The sequence below is a fragment of the Sorghum bicolor genome, chromosome 1, assembly GCF_000003195.3.
Source record: "Sorghum bicolor cultivar BTx623 chromosome 1, Sorghum_bicolor_NCBIv3, whole genome shotgun sequence".
Taxonomy (NCBI): domain Eukaryota; kingdom Viridiplantae; phylum Streptophyta; class Magnoliopsida; order Poales; family Poaceae; genus Sorghum; species Sorghum bicolor.
Window position 1 is genome coordinate 19,346,043 of NC_012870.2, and position 21,152 is coordinate 19,367,194.

Consider the following 21,152-nt stretch of genomic DNA (forward strand, 5'->3'; position numbering starts at 1 on the left):
CAAAAACAATTCCTTAAGAGAACCGCCGCTACAGATGAAATAATAAAGGCGGTTTTCTTTAGTCAACTGCCCCTAAAAAAGACCCACGTAAATCCATCTTCCTCCTCGCGACAGTGCTGCTGAGCACCATTATTGAGCTCATTTAGAGGTGAGAAATATCAAAAATAGAGGGGGAGGTTTTGCCTTTGAACCTTTGAAGGAGTTGGGTTTGAAAGGTAAGATTGTGACATCCCTAAATTCTTTTAAAACTTTACATATACATTTATTTTACTAATTTCTTTCACTTAGAGATTTAGAGAGAGACATGCATAATGTTTGATCTTTTATTTTTCCTAGCTATTTAGACTTATTTTTCCCAACTTGGCTCGCTTGAACTCTAGTTAATTTCTAAATTCATTTTATCATTTTAAGCTTTAGGTCTAGAATAGTATAATATTTGTATAAATGAGAATAATATATACTTTTTTCTTTTTGAAGGGCACATATGCAGTCATGGATGTACATGAAATGAAGACATGAAGCTTCCTATATATAAGATATGAATGGTTTTATTGAAGCCGCTAAAAGACAAGTTTTGATTAAGTAGACAAAGGATATATATTGTCATTGTTGTGACTGCAGAACCATATAGTATGTCATCCAAATACGATAAGATCACACATAGTAGGAAGGGGTTTCATGAAGAACTATGATATTTGAGACCATCATGGTGAGAGATGTACAAAAATAGGCAACAAGGAAACTATAGGTGCACCATAAGTAAGGGAAGATGATGATGCCCCATCTTGTCATGATACATGATGGTACAAGAGATGATGTTGTCGGCGGTGGTGGTGGCAAAGGCTATGCTAGTGGAGAAGGTTGTGATGGGGAGGATGACGGTGAACACAATGAAGAAGCGGAAGAGGAAGACTTCCTAGATGACATGTTGCGTCAGGTAGAGTAAGAATTACTATGCAAGGGCTAAATAACTTGGAGAGGACACAAAATGCAAGGAAAGAATGTTTGTACCTTGAGAAAAAGGCTTATGAGAAAAGGTGGTCATTGCTACATTTTGTGCTAGACATACTGAGTTGATTTTGTGCTTGCAACCAAACTTTGGGCCCACCAATACATATCAAGTGAAGAAGCTTACACAAATACATTAATCTTTATCGAGGTGGGCAAAAAGCATTAACCGAGGTGGTTTTTGCAACCGCCTCAAACCAAAAGTCATGGTTAATCGTGACCTTAACTGAGACGGTTTCCCTGCCCACCTAGGTAAATCAAAATAAAAAACAACAAAAGAAAAAATCTATGGAGAGGCCACAAGAGCCCATCCTTAGTCCCACCAAGCCCATTCATGGCCCAGTGCCACCACTCACCAATCCTGACACCAGCCGCTTTCCTTGCCCGTCAGATCCACCTCTCCGCCACTGGATCTAGCCTCACCAGCCGTGGATGGCTGCCGGGAAGCGCGCCGGCCATGGATCTACTGCCGACGCTAGATCTAGGCCTACCAAAGCCGTTGCTGCCAGATATGGGCCCCCTGAAGCTGCTGCACTAGATCTGGTGTGGAGGAAGAAGGGAGAAGGCAGCCGTCGCCAGGAGTAGGTCGTGGCTGTGAGCTGCTATGGCTAGGAGGGGAGGAGGAGCCACCGGGAGGGCCTCCCATGCCATGGTCACCATGCGTGGCCAGCGTGAAGGGCCACCGTGCATGCCGCCCTAACTTGCCGCACCACAACACTGCTGAATCTAGAAGGGAGGGGAGGGGAGAAGCACTAGGAGGGGAGGAGCAGTGGAACACCACCGTGAAGGGAGGGCAGGGGAGGAGCGCCAGGAGGGGAGGGGGAGGCGCGTCGGTAGGAGAGAGGCCACGGGAGAGGGGGAGTGTTCATGGGAGAGAGGCCACGGGAGAGAGGGCTGAGAGAGAGTGGATAAGAAAGAATGAAACCCTAGCTCCATTATATATACGATGATGATATTAGGCCAAGATAGGCTGCCTGTTAGGCTTGTATTATCCGAGTCGGGCCTTATTGTACCTCCAGTTAGATAATGTATTTTTGCGTTACAAAAGTTGTCCTTGTTAATCTATATTAATCAAGGCGGACATTTTAGGTTGCCTGCCTCGATTATTAATCGATTTTATGAAGCAATTTTTGTAACCACCTCAGTCAACAAAAAATGACCATTTGCTAGGCATTAACCGAGGCGGTTGAAAATCATGCCCGCCTCGGAGGCCTGTTTCAAAACGCCTCGAAAAATATTTGTAGTAGTGTTATCAGTTCAATGATGATGGGTCCAAATTTATTCTTGTATTTGAGCCGCCCCTGATAGTTCATTTTCACTGACGGTTCATGTATTTGAACCGGTTTAGGAAAGATATTATTAGGGGCGGTTCATGTATTTTCGGAGACGGTTTTCTGACGGATACATTTTCAAGGATGGATTTCTTAATGTATTTCTGGGACGGTTTAAAGCCCGTTTCTAGAGACTCCCTAGCGATTAGGCAAAGTGTCCCTGAAAACCTATTTTACCCGCGTCTAAATAAGTTTTCTTTACTAGTGTTTATTTAATCCGATGGTCAAACAGCATAGTTTTAGGCATGAAAATTGTAGCCGATACTGGACAGATAAAGGTGTCGTTCTCGGTGGAGGGGCCACTGAAGTAACGTTGACGATTTTGGGTGAAATCACATCTTTATTCGATCTTGAGGTTGGTATAGAATCTAAGCACCAACATAGAGTTTAACAGAACGCCCGGAGAGACACAGACAGCGCAAATGCTCCCAACTGGACGGTTAGCTGACCGCAAGTACCAAACACACCCAAGCCATTATGATTCACAATTTTCATTTCTCGCGGCTATATAAGGAAATGCCTGCCTACCGCACAGAATCACAAAAACACAGCCACTCCACTCTCCACTGTGGTTAGCACTTAGCAGCAGTACTGAGAAAAGATAAGATCGAGTAGCTAAACAGACAACAGACCCAAACTGATCAAGCAGCGAGCATGGCTACCACAACCATAGCTCGTCGTCTCTCCACCGCGCTCCTGGCGCTCGCGGCCATCCTTCCCGTTGCTCTTGCCACCTTCCCCCACCGCGCGCTCCTCCAGTCCTGCCAGCCCAACGGCTCCATCCGCGGCAAGTCCGGCAGCTGCAACCCTGACAACGACTCCGAGTGCTGTGAGGACGGGAAGCGCTACACGACGTTCGCCTGCTCGCCGCCGGTGACGGCCCGCACCCGCGCCACGCTCACGCTCAACAGCTTCGAGAAGGGGAGGGACGGCGGCGGCGCGTCCAGCTGCACAGGCACGTTCTTCGACGACGACGTGAAGGTGGTGGCGCTGTCCACGGGGTGGTTCAACAAAGGGAAGCGGTGCAAGAATAGCATCGTGATCAGGGCGAGCAACGGCAGGTCCGTGACGGCCATGGTCGTAGACGAGTGCGACTCTCTCCACGGCTGCGACAATGACCACAACTTCGAGCCCCCGTGCGCCAGCAACATCGTAGATGGGTCCCCGGCAGTGTGGAAGGCGCTCGGGCTCAACACCGACGATGGGGAGGTGCCCATCACCTGGTCCGAGGCGTGACGACGAACGAATTTGTTGCAGCAAAACACGGATAGATGGACACTCGCTTTTTGGTCGCCGCCTACTTTCTATATAATAACACAGTTGTCGTTGTCATCGTCATTCGTAGTACACCGTACGTAGCACTATATATACGTCTGCGTACGACGTTCTATAGGAATAAGCTTATTCATACATGTATGCGTCGCTTTTGTCCATCTGAGGAAAATTCGAGTGTCCAATTGTAATGTCTTGTTTTAAATAATGCAAAGTGTTGTTTCCCCAGAGCTTGGAAAATGTAAATGTCACTACTAAAAAAAACTTAAACCGAGGAGTTTGGCTTTTGGCCACAGAGGCGAGTGGGCTGGTTGTGCGCCTCCGTTATTGGGTGGTCGGACAGCCAGTCCAGCAACCGCCTTGGTTAATTCTTAATCAAGGCGACAACCTAACGTGCCCGTCTCATATAATGGAGATTAACCAAGGCATGGTTGTCCTAATGTAGCTGCTTCGGTTAATATATATTAACCGAGACAGTTGTGTTAGGGTAACCTACCTCCGTAAATCAATTTTTGGAGGTAGGCACTGTAAATTAGGCCTAACCCACATCAGCCCATTACCACACCTCGAGTATATTAAAAACATACACAAACCCTAAAACACTTGGTCTCCTATCCCTTCCTCCCACACACATGACCTGGCTCCCCCTCAATGACAGCAAGGTGCGTGACCGTCGGTGGGCAGCATGGATGCCAGCAGACACGGGGCCACGGTGGCGCTCGACGCTCAGCGGCATGCGGCACAGGGGCACACGGTGCGTGCTAGGATGCAAGGGCTTGCGGATCTGGCGGTGGCACGGTGGGCACGGACCTCCGGAGGCTAGATCCTATGGTGGTGCTCATTGGCGGTCGGATCTAGCGTGGCAGCGTGACCCTCCACCAGCCGGATCTGATGGCTGGATCTGGCGGCGCTCTAATGGCTGGACTGGCGGCGGCGTGTCCATCTTTGTCACTAGCCGGGGGATCCAGTGAGGTGGGCTCCACGACGAGCAAGGTGGCTGCGGCGAGCTCCATAGCAAGCAAGGGCGGTGGTGGCTCCTCCCCGTGGATCCGGCTCGTGGGCTGGGAACAGGTACTATTTGTGTCGCTATTATTCATCGTGTTTGATATTTTTTTCTCTCATTACAACGCACGTGCATGTATGCTAGTTTAAGTAAAAAAATAGAGGAGCCGGAGCCGTTTTGGCGAAGCCATAAATTATGGCTTCTCCAAAACGACTTTGACTCCTCTAGAGGAGCCTCTCGTGAGAAGCCTTGCTAAATAGGCCTTAAGTAACCCAAACTTGTGAACAAAGGTCATCATCATAGGGACCTTAATTGGCACCGACAGCTCTCCACTTCCCAACCAGGAAAAAATTTAGGTGAAGACGGTTACAATGGAGCAACCATGACACCTATCGTGGATTTGTGACACATGTTACATGCCTGCATTTGACGTATTACAGACTTATAATTTTTATTTTCAACTGTTCCTCCTAAATTTAAACAATAATTCCATGCGTTGGATGCATGTGTATGAATACATGTCACAGATCCATTTTCTCTCAAACAAAGTTGCTTGACGAGGAGTGGTGTAAGCCCCTTTTCTAGAGCGTGATTTGGTAGCATTCTCCTTCGAGTCTATTTTGTATCTCAGGCAATTGTCGCCCAGGTTCATGTCATGTAAGGACTAGTTGTTCGATTGGCAGGGTTTGCAGCGCCACGACATGAGGAGAAGCCGAAGCAAGTGTTTGGTCATTGTTCTGTTAGATCCGATATACACGGGGGCGAACTGCAATGTGAGAGGTAGTGGCAAGTGTGCATCGCATTCCTCGCGAGCCAAGCCACGGGAAAACAAATTAGGATCGAAATTTCTAAATATCTGCCAGCATATTTTTTGTGATGTTTTCTTCCACTTTTGTGTGGTCCAGACATATGTTAAGATCTTCAGAATTTCTAAATATCTGACTGTTTGGAAGTTGTCCAATTTATACATGATGGTAATTTTTCGGCAATGGCTTCAGCTCCAATTTTGGATGAATGCGGTAATTTATGGAGGGAATTTACAAATATTTCTATTCAGCATTGTGACAGAGAATCCAACCAAGTTGTCCATGAGCTAGCTCGGCAAGGGCTTATGTCAGAAAGTTTTATGTATTTGAGTCGATGAACCCTTTAATTGTATTGTTCCTCTTTTATCAAACGATATAACAATGTTCTCACATGAATAAAGTTTGCCGGTCGACTTTTTTTAAAAAAAGATTTGCTAACACAGACACCTATTATTCCGTCAAGCTAGGCCACCGAATGCCTAGTCAACCAAACATTGTGAGCCCGCACCATGGGAGCCTGGTTGGGCCAGATTCACCCAACCAATCACACCCCAGTTTTCTATATATTTTGTTGAAAAAGTGGCACTTGTAGTGGTGGGTTGTTAATTTGGATCTCCATCCGTCGTTGGTTCGTGGTGCAGATGCTTCTTCTCTTCACCCTCGCCGAGGTTTCTTCATCTAGCAATGGTGCGCATGCTCGCCAAAAGTACTCTCCCTGTTGCAATGTCGTCTCTTGGCGCAGGTGCAACTAGATCTGACCTTACACTCACGTACATACATTAGATGAGGTGGGTATCCAAAAACTCCCTCATCCTCTATGCCTAAATAGGAGATCCCTACTAGAGTATTTTTCTGCGAATTCGTGAAGCCACGTCATCAGTGGGTCCCGCAATTCACTACTAATCTTCAAGTCACGTAGGTGCAGCCAACCAAAACGTCTCCCCCACCATCAGCCAAGGACGCTAACACATCCGTTCCAGTTCCAGAAACTGATACACGTTGATGTTTGAGCTATTTATCTCCTATCTGCTCCACTTCCTTTATCCCTACCCACCATAGAGTTTGCATCCTTTAAAAACCTAGACCATCACGGCAAGAGGAATGATGGTTGTGGCAACAAGTTGAGCAGCGGTGTCGTCGAGTACCAACCCCCACGCAGCGGCGCACGGTCCTCTGCCACCATGTACCACGCCCGCTCCCGTCAACCTCCCATGTCGCTCCTGCCCCTTCCTCGCGCACCTCCATGCCTACATCGACGCTCCCATGCCTGAGCACAGGGCCCAACCATGCCTCACGGGCATTGACAGCCCAGCCATGCTCACCGAGGTGCAGGCCATGCTCTTCTCAGCCAGCCTCTTGGATGCCTTTCCTCCGCCTCATCCATGCTTACAACAGCTTCCAAGACGACATGGTGGAGCTAGAACGGGAACCTGACCACCATTCGCCGTCACGACGGCGTGCGCCTCGCCTTCGCTCTTAGGTCGCAGCGCAAAGCTGGCAAGAACATTGGCTGCCTCGCGGCCTCTACTAGGGACAGTGAGACTGCCAGTAGACAGTAGGCCCTTGCACCTTGGCTTCATGCGGCCGGGGATACTCGCATCGACACAGGGATGCTCTCGTATCTGTAATCTGATGGTGTCACCTACGTTGGTTTTACCACACGCGCACGGTAATAGCAATAGCACATATGCAAGCAGACTGTAGAAGGGTCCAGATTTCGTTGACGTTAAGCTTCATGTTGGGGCCAAGGTGCATAAATGGAGCTCGATGCAAGTGAGATTAGCAAGTGAGATTAGCAAGTGAGAATATTCCAAGGGCATAAATGGGCATTCTCCATTACAACCTCTATTTTTGAAGCTGTGGACTCCATAGTAGAATTAGTGAAGCAGAGTTGGAAAACCTAGAATGGAGCAGTTCTAAACAGGCCCTAAGACTTAAGGGGACAATGTCAATAAAAGAGAGCCAATTATCCTTCAATTACATAGTATTAGCTGAATCATTAAGGGTTGTATAATGTAAAAGGAGCAAGTTAGTGGGGTCGGCCCCCTCCAGCCCCCCTTGTCTTCCACCACTTACTCAAAGTGTTAGATGATGAAATGGCCTTTATAAATGTAATAATTTTACTTTTTTTTGTGAGACCTAGTTAAAGACACAGACACAGACGTACACATACACGAGCACACACTTAACTCTATGAACGCACGAATGCACATCCTACCATGATGGTATGTTTATAAATCTAATAAATTTATAAACTATTAATGTGCACACAAAACCTCGAGTATTCAAAATCTTGAGTAGACTTACTCTGGTGTAAAATGACATGCACATAATTTTGCTGACCGGAGCTAATAAAATTATATTAATGAAACTTTTGTTTAAATGAGAATAATTTCCATAATAATATGTCAAATAATCTTATTTGTACTAATTAAGTAATCATTATAGACTCATTTTGAAGTCCGCAAGTTATTAAACTTTGCAATACATACTAGAAAAAAGGTAAACCATTAAAAGTCTCACAAAACATGACCATCGGTTATTACTTTGAAAAAAAAATCATCAGTGATAATGATAGACATGGGATCTAAACTGTTTTCTGTCTCACATATGTCAATTAAGAAAACGGTCTAAAGTACGTAACACCTTAATTCTTTATCTTAGTTATTAATCACCTCTGCTATTCTAAAATATAGGAACCTCGTCTAACCTCTAAATATTCATCTAAATTGCCAATATATGCCAGTATTAAAAATGACCTGTTAACCCCTTAAATCTGCTTCAAAAATTGTCTAAATAGAAGATCCGCACTCCTATATATGTATGCTTATTTACTGAACATCTACTGACACAGAAAGAATACCACGATATGATGTACATGCATATGCATGATGTATGTTATCATACAAAAAATGTATCTATATATACAGGAAAAAATAGGGACATCCACTACACTATGGTTATAGCTAACACATGTGGAACAGTGGAGGCGTGGGATGCAAATGGAAAGGTATGTAAAAAGGAATAAAAGAACATATATTTTTTTACAAGATAAAGAACATATAAATTTCTCTATGAATACCAACTTATAACTTATGGGAAAGAGTAAATATAAATAATTTTGATCAGTTGTGGATCATAAATTTATTTATGAACTTTTAATTAATGTTATATCCATTATCAAAAAAATTAGCGCTATCATATACTCTTATAAAGATAAACCCCACTAGATGAATTCTCTCTTCATGAAAGGTGTCCACATCATTCCCCACTAAGTAACCCACTAAATGTTCTATCTCTTCATGCAAGGTGTCCACATCATTCTCCACTAATGCTATGTCATCCCATATTAATTACAAAAAATACTCATGTCATCTATATCATGTGAAATACTTTAAATATTGATCTATTAACATACAAGTTATCTACATATATTATTTGTTTGATCACCTATGTCTCTATAATGTAAACAAATATTCTATTATTTTTCTTACCAGATCTAATACAACAAAATAACATGCAAGACACATTCATATATATATATATATATATATATATACAAAATATATTAAATACCATATATATATAATAATTTATTTTTAAGAAAATCTCATAGCAACGCGCGAAGAATTCACCTAGTATTAATTAAAAATAAGGCCATGTGGGAGCATAGATTATTCGGTTATCTACTAGACTACTGCTACAGTGCTACTATGCCTAAATAGAAGACTCCCACTATAGGATTTTTGTTACCTCTCATGTAGCCTCGTCATCAGACATGCATGCAAATCTCAATTGTTATTAATGACGCACAAGGGTTCGCCATCTCTTTTGACATTACCCGCATGCAAATACAAGCAATTGTAGTCTCTATCCTGAAACAGCTTCTCATGATAGCTGTGACTGTGATGTCGTCTCGCCGGCGTCCCAATTTTCATCCACCAGCTTGATTGCTTGATATGGTCATAGGTGGCTACCTTTTGCCGGCAAGGGCCAGTGCTGCTTCATTGCTTTATAATCCTATATATTGCTTCTGACATTGGTACAAGATCTCAAATGTCTTTACACTAATCAAATCGTAGAGTTCTTCTAGTGTTTTTAAGTAGTAATAAAACACTACCGCACTAGTTGTAGCATATGGAAATCCTTATTAGGAGGTATTTGATAGGAAAAATTTATACTAACTGTTCAATGCTAAAACACTAGGAAAACCCCACATCACAAAGAGACTTTACATATTCTGATTGTGTGTTTTTTTTATTTTACACTTGCTACTAGCGTGAAGTTCCCATCTGGCCATCTCTAAATTTAGTTAGTTATATACTCCCCTCCAGTTTTCTAAAATATATCGTTTTGGGGTTGTTTTAAGTCTAATATTTTAAACTTCAACTACAAATAAATTTTTTTGGTTGAGTTTGAAAATGTAAAAGTGGTATAAGAAGATTCATCTCGAAGTGTAGTTTCATAAAAGTATATATTATTTGTAGTTCCCTAAATATATCATTTTGGTTGCGCTGAATACTTTCCTAGTATTTTCATTATATACTAAACGCATATATTAAAAACTCTCATTATTTCATTATTTCTTCCTCCATGAATTATGCTCCTATATATCACTATAAAATTCCAACAGGGGGAAATCATCTAGTTAATGAATTAAAGTTTCCTGTGTAAGTATCTAAAACTGTTTCTAAAGACGACAGTGAAAAGAATAATATGCATAGGAAAACAAACTTTCTTGGCCGGGCATGTCCTTGGTCCAATTCTGTTATCTGTCCACAGCCGGCCAGATCATTTTTCGATCCGGACAACCGGCCAGATTTTACTGTCACAATTAGGTTTTGTTTAGATCCAAAAAGTTTTTAGATTTTAATATTGTAGCACTTTCATGTTTATTTGACAAACATTGTTCAATCATGGAGTAATTATGCTTAAAAGATTCGTCTCGCGATTTATATGCAATTATTTTTTTTATTTATATTTAATATTCCATACATATGCCGTAAGATTTAATATGACAGAGAATCATGAAAAGTTTTTGATTTTTTGTGTTAACTAAACAAGGCCTCTGAATTGATTAGTCGCAAAAAATGAAAAAAGCTGAATGGATCGACGAATATCTACTGTGTGTACACTAGTTGCGTTTTGGCCTTTATTATGTTTCTAATGCGCTGGACTTTTTTTTTAACTGTGTTATGTCATGTAGTGCCTTGGAAAGATATGTGCACAGTACGATAAAATTTTGGCTACTACCATAAAAGAAATGTACAAGATGCCTTAATAAAATGAGATATAATTACACGGGGTTATTATATATACAATCATATTACACATCGAATGGAATCATATACTCTAGTTTCGTAAGAGTTAGAATTCTGAACTTCCAAGAGTAGCAGGTCCAGGTCAAATTTGAGTAGCACTTCTCTCAGGCCTTGTTTAGTTTTCTACCTAAAATTTTTTTTATCCATTACACAGTTTGGTTGAAAATCGTGAGATGAATTTTTTAAGCCTAGTTAGTCCATGATTAGCCTTAAATGCTACAGTAACCCACATGTGCTAATGACACATTAATTATGCTTAATAGATTTGTTTTGCAGTTTCTAGACGAGCTATAAAATTTGTTTTTTATGAGTTCCTAAAAACTCCCCCCGACATCCTTCCGACACATCCGATGTGACACCAAAAAAATTTTCAACTCGAATCTAAACAGGGCCTCATTCTAGCAGTCTGGCACGGAAATTAAGGCACTGTTTGGTTCAAGGTGACTTTTTTTACCACCAACCAAATCGAATGTTTGGACACATACATGAAGTACTAAATATATATTATTTGCAAAACTAAAACAATAGGTAGAGAATAATTTACGAAACGAATCTTTTAAGCCTAATTAGTCCATAATTAGATACCAAACACCCCCTAAACTCATTTTTTGCTCATACTTAGGGATGAAAACAAATTGGGTACGGATGGATATCACCGATAATATATTTATTTTTATATTTTTTATTGGATTCGGATTCGATTACGGATAATGTCAACCATGTCGAATAAGATACAATTAGATATCGACATCATAAATATATAATTGAAGTATTGATATTGTATCAGATATTGAATATTGGGACTCGTATATGGATAAATCTAAACTCCTCTAAACGAATTCGGTCTCGAATACGGTCAGAAAAATGTCCATAACGTTTTTATCCATGCTCATATATACTATATGCATGCATGGTCCTCGAACTCTTCCGAAGGAGGACGGACCAAGTCTAATCACCACCTGACAGTGACAGCAAAGACGTTAGCCTTCATTACATATTTACGTGCTCTCCTGAAATAAATTGCATTATAACTTTTAAAATTTATATTAAAATATAATATATTTTACATAATAACTATATTTTGATTTAGCAAGATTTATTAAAAAGTAAGCCATGATTTAAAGAGAAACTCTATAATTAAAATAATCTATGGATATAAAAGTCATTTGAGTATTAGAACACACTTAAGACAAAAGGGAGTATACAGTAAAGGGAATCAAAGTATCAAACTCGTATCCTATTTTTGGAGAGGTGGCATAGGTTTTGCACGTGAAGTATGCGATTGGTTCGGTTGATTAAGGACTTGTTTAGTTTCTGAAGGAAAAATTTCGCTATATTGTAGCACTTTCGTTTGTTTGTGGTAATTATTGTCTAACCATACACTAACTAGGCTCAAAAGATTCGTCTCGTCAATTTCGACCAAACTGTGTAATTAGTTTTTATTTTCGTCTATATTTAATACTCCATGCATGCGTCTAAAAATTCGATGTGACAGATAATCTTAAAAATTTTTGGGTTTTTGGGTGGAAGTAAACAAGGCCTAAGCTAGCGGAATGTGTTAGAATTACTCCGATCAAGTCGCGTACGTGAGGTTTCCCACGGACTCGGTCATGTGACCATTTCTTGAGATCAACCCAACAGAGTCATGAAGCTAAGCAAACGTCCAACGAAACATCTGGAGCGTTAATTTCCAGCATCAGCTTCCAAAACAAAAACAAAACAAAACAGCGGCTTGCTCATCAGTTGTCCTTGCATGCGTAGGAATTACCGAGAGGATACGGTAACATGGCAGCGAGAGCTGACAGCCTGACACATGCCATCACATATTCACATACAGATATAGATACAGTGCACTTGGTTTCAGATAGGGCCATTTAACCTGGTGTCGAGATCAACGCCTATATATACGCCCCACGATCGAGCCAAGCAGGGCAGTGCATCCCAAGCAGATCGATCGATCGAGCTCATTATATAGGAATAAATAATAAACAGCGATGGCCAAGGCTAAGACTGCTATAGTCATCGTCATCCTAGCTCTGCTTCAGGTCTCATGGGCCACAGCCCGGAAGCACGGTGGCGGCAGCGGCGGCACCCCTGCTGTGATGACGGTGAACGGGTTCGAGGAGGGCGAGGAAGGCGGCGGCGCGGCGGCGTGTGATGGCCACTTCCACAGCGACGACGACCTCATCGTGGCGCTCTCCTCGCAGTGGTACGCGGGCGGGAAGAGGTGCCACAAGAACATCCGCATCACGAGCGTGGACACCGGGCGCACCGTGGCGGCACAGGTCGTGGACGAGTGCGACACCCATGGAGGATGCAAGAACAACGTCGTGGATTCCTCCCGCGCCGTCTGGAAGAAGCTCGGCCTCGATACTAACGTCGGCGTGGTCCACATCACCTGGTCCGACGCCTGAACTTTTGGATGGGCGAGCGGCGATGCGTGGTATGGAAATGCCGGCGCGCGCGTGCGGTTGTGTGCCCTGGCTCTAGTTAATTACTACAGCTAGTTTAATTTACTACACTCTCGATCCGCTTGATAGTGGATAGGTCGAACAGAAGTTTCCTTTCGTGAGGGTGCCAAACAAACTGTCGTTTGGTGTATGTGTGTTAGAGCATCTCCAACAACTTAGTATTTCAACATGCTATCCTACCAAATTTTTGCTAAAAGCATAAAAATCCTCCTCCAACAACTCCTTATCTCAACTTGCTAAATTTCCCAAGTTGCTATCCAGAGGTTTCAACTGCCGAGATTTGTCAAGTTGCTATCCCAAGTTGTTATCCCGAGCGCAACTTGTTGGAGACACATATTCTTTTACCAAGTGAGCGGGTCCCATCTGTCATCCTCTATTTTTACCAAGTGAGAATAGCAACTTATTGGAGACACATCCTTTTTTCTTTTGCTAAACAAATTAGCAACTTGCTATAACTCAAGATTTGACAAGTGAATTTTACCAAGTTATTGGAGATGCTCTAGTAGCAAATATTCCAATGTGTTGCAATGGGAGAGGAAAAAAAGCTATTAGACGTTAATAGGAAGGTAGAAATGTTATGTCTATTTATGTTTTATCATTTTATAATGGCTATAATTTATTTTATGATGGCCATGGCACATATAATATAAGTTAATATTGGTAATATATGATAATGTCCTATTAAAGTTTGTAACGGATTAAAAATATACTTTATCATCCTAAATTGTATGTAGTTTTAGTTTTTCTAGATACACAGTTTTTGCTACGTATCTAGATATATATACATTATGTGTCTAGATATGTAGTAAAAACTATATATCACGGAAAACAAAAAAACGACTTACAATTTAGAATAGAGGAAGTACAATCTTAATAGATTTTTCTCTTTCATTGTAAGGCACAAAAATGATTTCATTTGATATATCACAACTTTAGTTTTTATAGTATTCATGCATTGATAGACTTAAATATTGAAATCTGTGACTTTAGACCTTTAAAAATATTAATCTCTCTTATTGAAGACAGAAATGGTTAGTTGTCGTCTTGTCAAGAATTAATTTACTTGTTGATGGTTATGACGGAATCTTTGGATTTCCATACGGCAGCCCTTATTGAGAGTTACACTAATTTATATATACGTACTATTTGAAGTTACATTTGTTTCGATTAGATTGAATAACAATCGACTGAAGATTTTAGTTTAGAATACCTCGATAAAAATAACAAAGTCGTCAATAGGAGTTATTCGCATCTCTATATCACCATTTAACTTACGCTGGTTAGCAAGCTTGAGGATTTGTTACTCTTAGAGGTGGCCACCTCGCAGACGGCTTGTGGCTTGTGGACTCACTCGTACCACACATGAAAGAGGTACAGTGATATGGAGTGAGATCACATTGTGAGGGGTGTTGTGCTCGTCTCATAGAACATCGCAAAGAGCAACTACTAGTAGAGCAAGGTGTGAAGAGTGCCAAATGGTGCTAGAGCTAATGTTGAGAACACACCTCGAGGGATGAGTGCAATCTTGAGGACTTGCCACTAGCATGAGGATCGGTGGTAATCTTGGGCTTGCCTCAACGGGGATTAAGTGGTTGGCAAACCAATGAACCTCAAGACAAAAATCATCATGTCAACTTGTCTTCTTGATCAGTTTACAATTCCTACACTAGCTTTCAATACTTGTTTGTATACTTGTATTAGTGTTGTAGTTGTTCTAGTGCTTGTAGCTAAGCGGGTATAGCTCTCTAGTTGTGCTTGTGTAGTATAAATAGTTGAGTAGTGCTAGTGTACTACAAGTGTAGTAGTGTAGCTTGGCTTTGTACTTGTTGCTCACTAGTATGTCTACGAGATTCTGGTTACTTGCTTGAATAGTTGCTTAGTTCGTGTGACCTCGCAAACAAGAGTTTGTGTAGGAGAGAGCTCCAGGCCACTAGTTTTGCACCTTAGTATACATCTTAGTAGGATCTTTTTGTAAAGTGCTTGCGATATCGATAAGAGGGGTGTAGTCGATGCTAGTCCGATTAGTTTTATTCCATTAATTTGATCGGTTAGCCATAGTAATTAGAAATTAGAAACGATTACTCAAACCACCACTACCCCCTAGTCGGCATCTGAACCCATGTCTAGGGCCTCATCCTCTGCTCATTGTACAACATATCGATGAGGTTGATGAAAGGGACGGTCATGGTTGCATGGGCCACAAACTATCATTTGCAGAGGTAGACCTACTGGAAGCTAGTGCTGACAGTTATGATTCCTTCATCCCAAGAATCTTTAGCTTGAGATATGGCGGCAAAGACATCTTTGAGCTCAAAAGGCCTGTCGCCAGGGTGACTCGTGCATCTGCCATAGAGCCCAAAGCATCTAGAATTCCATCTCTTGTTAGATTGATATCCTCCTGACTCAGTCCAATGACCGAGTTGGGGCCCTGATCCGCGCCCTGATCGGGAACGCCCAACCCAACTGTGGTTGGTGGACCCCGTCGCCATCGCTATAGAAAGAAAGGTGGGAGCCGGGGCGCTACATGAGATTATATTCATTGTAGTCGTCAACTCTCCACTGTCATTCTTAACCCTATACCGATCGAGAGGGTGCGCTACGAGCAACAGGACCGTTGCCTCTGTGCCACCTTGACATCTACGCTGCCACCAAGACTCCACTGCTTCTACACCTGCCAACCTCACCACCGACACCATGGACTCTTCTTCATCCTCCAAGCCTGCAGACAGTTGGTAACTTATCCCCTCTCCCTCTCTCACCATCTAGGTTTCTTTCAGTATATCTTACACAATGCTTACTAGATCTACGGCTAGTTTGATACTGCTGTTCTATCATCTCCATGTCACAACATCGTTCCATCCATCTCTCGGCGCAAAGGAGAAGTGCCCTGAAGCCCATGGCGCAACCCATGGCAGGCATGCCGCGTGGCCGTGGGATGAAGGCATGTCGGTAAACTCACCATAGCATCCACAACTCACCATAGCATCCACCAAGAGCCCGAAGGTGCCATCCATCCAATCCAATCGGCCCTGAAGCCCGTGACTTGACACACGATTACACGAGCAGCAGCAAGCAGTGTTGCTTCCCAGTTCACTGTCAGACGAGAGAGAGGTGAAAGACAAAGGGGGTAGAGGGATTTGGAGAGTGTAAAATAGTCTTTTTCCCACGGCCACGACGTAACAGCACATATTCACGGCGTATAGACGGAAGTAGCACAATATAGGGAGGAAAAAAACGTACTGACTCATGTAGGATTACAACTTTTGGTGTTATATATGGAATTGAGAACTTTTTCAGTGACACCTAAGGAATTGCCTCTTTCAACTTCTAAGGTGAGGTAGTTATCATGGTTGTGTAGAGGTCTAACCTTATCATATCTATATCTAGTACTCCCTCCATACCCATAAAATAAGTTGCTTTGGACAAAGTTTGGGTCAAACATTGAGAATATAAATTATAAATAACTTTTAAATTGTTGAATTTAAAAATATAAAAACCATATGAATAAATTTATCTTGAAAAATACTTTCATAAAAATATACATATACCACTTTTTGATAAATATTTTTATAAAAATAAGAAGTCAAAGTTAAGGTTGGAGACCGTGTCATTGTCCTAAATAACTTTGTTTATAACGACTTTGTTTATAAGTATGGAGGAAGTAGATTAGTACATGTCACCACACAACATTTAAACTCCAGTTTTCTAAATTTATATACGAGCTCGGGAAAGGCTGTTGCGTCTCCCGTCCCTACAGTAACCTTACTAAACAGGTCCAACCAACTGAAGCTAACCAGCCATAAAGAGAACTGAACCACCCAAAATCGCTATTTTAAGCTCAATCGTTGAAATCAACCAATTCATTGATAACGTTGTCATCAATCAATATGTAAAAAAGTCGAAATTCCATTGTCATCTCGCTCAACAAAATGCTGAGACCAAAAATTTCAACAGAATGTTCAAGAGCAGATATCATGAGCACAGGCTGCAAATCAACTGCAGTCGTTTCACAGAATTACTTCTTGTGAGAAAGAACTCGAGTTTCCCTGTTGAATAGAATCAACTGCACTCAAAAGGTTGTGTTCTGACAGGTGAGAGTCGAAACCAATTGAACATTTTAAGAGGCACCTTTGTCTGGTAACTCACAAGCAGCCATGCGATTCATTGACTTCACCTGCCCGAGCATCTCGGCTACTGTTTTGCAGCGGCATTGCTTCCCTGGACGAATGACATCCCCATAGACAGCCATCTCAATTATATCTAGCTCCTGATCTGTTCAGAGATTGAGTAATAATACAATTCTAAATCAGACTGAATATATAACACTTCACACATAAATTTAAGTTTCGGATTGAGTGCCCAACTAAGGTAATAAGGAGTTGAGATCAGTTCAATGATTCAATCTGTTGGACCAATGAATTTGTTCCAGCCAATAGAGCAGCTGCTGGCACACAAACTTCAGAAAAAAAAATTCATATCTATTATGGGCCTAAATATAGGCCACCCAGCTGGGCCAAGCGAGGCCAGGAGGAGGCCCTGGCCGGCCAAACCCTGGCCAACCACGCCGCCAGGTTGAGGCCGCATCCAAGCCCTCTAGTTTGCTTGAGATCCAAGTCCTCTAGGGAATGTAACCGTTTCAGTCTCAGCAGAAATAGAGCAACTGCCGCCGCCGCTGCCCCTATGCCAGCAGCAGCAGCCACCGCCCCCCCCCCCCCCCCTCCCCCCCCCCCCCCCAACCAACCGCAGCAGCCATGCATCAGCATGTTTTTGGCCACAATGAAACATAACCAAGATCCTAATCATTTACATTTAAGATCTAATGGAAAGTACTAATGGCACTGAAACAGAAAAACAAATTAAGTGATGACATTCAACTTCGGCACATACACTGCCTTCTCTCAAAGTCGCACCTAAGAATGAGATAACGAATATGAAGACAGGATAAGGCCCAGAAAGAAGTGGACAACTACACACACAGATTAACTATCAGGTAAACAAACAAAGCTGTGAATGTTATCTGTATATCATGTGACAATTTCCTTTATATATTCTAAATCACATAATCAGTAATAAGATCCCTTATTCATTACAATGAAGCTGCTGTAGTTCCAGGTAAAGAAAAAAAAATCAGGCATCATGCCATCATGTGAACTTAAACAGAAATACTACCATTTAGAATGGCTAACATATTTTCAATATTGAATATTTGAATCCCTGCCTCTATATGTTTTCTTCTACCACAGTGCCATGTCTAAACTATATGTCATATATTTCTCTACCATCGACAGATTTAAATGTAAAAACATAATTATAAATTAATATGCAATTGTTGCCAAGAGGAAGATATGCTAATGCTAGTATTCAATTTGCTGTTGTTTCTAGTTGTGCTCAATAGCAAGCCAATATTTCAAGACCAATTGAAAAAAAATGCACTCACCAGTAAACTTAATATCACATGAAAAACCCCGCATCTCTGCTTGCTCTACCCATGTTTTATCAGATTTGGAACGGTTCACCCTAGTTTGGAGGATCTGACAGTTCTCAACAGTGGATTCTCCTCCTAAAACAAATTATCAAACCACAATGCTGGTCACTGTTTGATGATGCTGCAGAGTAAGGTGCTGAGCAGTATTCATGTGAGACCATCCACACAATATTAGATGAAAATTACACATAAAAATAGCTATTTAGTAGTTAGGCGGGCTTATTTCCCTAAAGGTGCAATACATGTATCTGGGATAAATTTCCTTCAATTTAAAAATGATTTCTTATGGATCCATCCCTATAAACTTATAGCCATATCCATTATTAATAAGGATGAGTAAATGCCAACTTATTGAGTAAAAATGACAGGACAAGGATATAATCATACTAATATATTATCAGCCTTTGTTCTCTCCTAACCAGCTTTGTATTTGAATGCATGAATCTCATAAAAGTAATAAAATCCAAATGTCCTATGTCCTCATTTGGCAACAGGAAATACAGGTCAGGTGTCACTGAATAATCACTAGAAACATTTGTCGTTTTTATGCTTAGCAAGGAGAAACAGCAGTTAGCTGGTTTCGCGTGATTCTGGTTCTTGCTGTACTTCTATATTAGCAACCATAATTTTCTAGTTAATTCTTTTTAAGTTGTTCTTCGCCCACAAAAAAGTTCTGAATTTTTTAAGACCATCTTCATTTATACGGTTTTTAAGAAAAAAATTGTGAATCAAAATCTAGCCTACCAGGCAAACGGTTTCATGAAGTGCCAGAAACGTTTCTTGAGAGAATCTAAATTCGGAATGTTTTTAAGAGAATCTGGATCACGGACCCTAAGTCTGAGACCGGGCTCACACAATTTAGTGAAGAGCAATTGTAGGGACACTTCTATTCCATGTCCCTCAGATAATGTCCAGGGAGCCTAGACAGGGTGGTCCTGAATTATATTCAAATTTTTTTATCTGCTTTACCTTTAGGTGAAAAGGTTGGCGTCTGAAATTCAATAATAATATCAAAACAAAATGCAAAAACTAGATACACATCTATTCACAAGTCCACTTTAGATACGTACCATTCTATATGTGATAGATTTGAGTATGATGTGACCCAGTTGTGCAAAACTGACAATTGATGTGATAGACTTGAGTATAATGCGACCAAGTTGTGCAACTGATAATTGCAAGCTAATCTACTGCCAGCAAAATGCATGTATATCCTGCTAGGAGAATTAATGTTTTAATGAACAAGGTAATAGTAATAGTAGAAAAAATTAGTGAGAAGAGCTCAAATTCTCAGCAAAAAGCAACCAGACAAGATGGACTCACATACGTAGCAGCATTTATGTTGCTATGCTCGCTGTTGAAGTGTGGATTGCTTCAATGGAGAGTGTGTATGCCTAAACAACTGACCTACTATGACACAAATGGATCTGATATGATGAAATGTTGATCTAACCTTATGTAAATACATCACCTATTATTGTAGTATTGCCTCACTTTTTTTTTCATTGCAATCTACTTTGGTTTATTGTAGTTTCGCCTCATGATTTTTTTTTTCATATGCATGTTGGTCTTACAGGGTCCAAGGAGAAAGATACTATCGGCATTGGTTCAGAGAAAGTGGAAGTCAAGTCATTTCCTCGCTGTTGAGGCATCTTTAGAGCATCTCCTGCCCAAACGCTACCACACTCGCCATCGCTCTTTTTAGCTACTGCGCAAGAAACTGAGCCTCCAGCATTCTAGCCAAGGGCTTCGCCATCCCTGTTGTATCTGGAGAGCTATAGAGATATCTTATATATGTTTAAGCATGTAGAGCACTCACATGGTTTCAATTCCTATAATAATCGAACACAGGGTTTCAAAAGAGGGATTTGGGAGGGAGGGGATTAAACCCCAAAAGGGATTGAGTATGGGAGAAATCCACTTAATCCTTCCCTGCATAGGACACCCTGGAGGATTTGTCAGCAGAGCCTGCGGGGGGAGGCGGGGGGCGGGGCGGAGGGGAGGGGAGGGAGGCAGACCTTTGGAGAAAGGGACGATGTGGTCGTACTCGTAGCAGAGACATCCGTGGCAGCCCCAGAAGCGGCGGCAGACCACGTTGCCCACGGCGTCCAGCCGCCAGCGTTCCGGGTGCCGCCCCGCCAGCACCGCTGCCTTACGCCAGCACGCCGTCCGGGTCTTCTCGTCGAAGGACCTCGGGCGCTCCTTCTCTGTCGCCTGAGCTGGAGATCTCCGGCCGCTCCCCTCGCCGTCATTCTCCCGACGGGGAGAGGTAGGGCCACCCATCTCGAGCGACTCCCGGTGGAGCAGCTTCGCTCAGCTCCTCCGATAGTGCGGCACTGCGGCGGAGGCGCCAAGGTGTGGGCGCCGGAGCGGAGCCGCCGGGGCGTGGGCCTCCAGGCCGTTGTGGCCTGGGCCGCGTGCGTCGCGGAAAAGCCTTCGCGACGGAGGAAACGGA

At 42.2% G+C, this 21,152-nt stretch overlaps 3 protein-coding genes across 3 annotated transcripts; 2 read left to right on the forward strand and 1 right to left on the reverse strand.

Moving 5' to 3' along the window:
• Positions 2,930–3,755, forward strand: LOC8067116 (ripening-related protein 3). Its single transcript, XM_002464406.2, has one exon. The coding sequence runs from the start codon at positions 2,994–2,996 to the stop codon at positions 3,573–3,575; it is 582 nt and encodes a 193-aa protein (XP_002464451.1). The 5' UTR covers positions 2,930–2,993; the 3' UTR covers positions 3,576–3,755.
• Positions 12,736–13,155, forward strand: LOC8067117 (putative ripening-related protein 6). Its single transcript, XM_002464407.1, has one exon. The coding sequence runs from the start codon at positions 12,736–12,738 to the stop codon at positions 13,153–13,155; it is 420 nt and encodes a 139-aa protein (XP_002464452.1).
• On the reverse strand, positions 17,058–21,133 carry LOC8067118. The gene is made up of 3 exons (XM_002466990.2): positions 20,716–21,133; positions 18,650–18,772; positions 17,058–17,484 (listed from the first exon to the last, which is right to left on the reverse strand). Exons 1-3 carry the CDS (start codon positions 20,978–20,980, stop codon positions 17,330–17,332), a joined length of 543 nt encoding a protein of 180 aa, XP_002467035.1. The 5' UTR covers positions 20,981–21,133; the 3' UTR covers positions 17,058–17,329.

Coding starts and splice junctions, on each gene's coding strand:
- LOC8067116 (XM_002464406.2), top strand. CDS start 2,994: ATGGCTACCACAACCATAGCTCGTCGTCTCTCCACCGCGCTCCTGGCG.
- LOC8067117 (XM_002464407.1), top strand. CDS start 12,736: ATGGCCAAGGCTAAGACTGCTATAGTCATCGTCATCCTAGCTCTGCTT.
- LOC8067118 (XM_002466990.2), bottom strand. CDS start 20,980: ATGGGTGGCCCTACCTCTCCCCGTCGGGAGAATGACGGCGAGGGGAGC. Junction 18,773..20,715: donor CATCGTCCCTTTCTCCAAAG/GTCTGCCTCCCT, acceptor AATTTGTTTTAG/GAGGAGAATCCACTGTTGAG. Junction 17,485..18,649: donor ATGTGATATTAAGTTTACTG/GTGAGTGCATTT, acceptor ATCTCTGAACAG/ATCAGGAGCTAGATATAATT.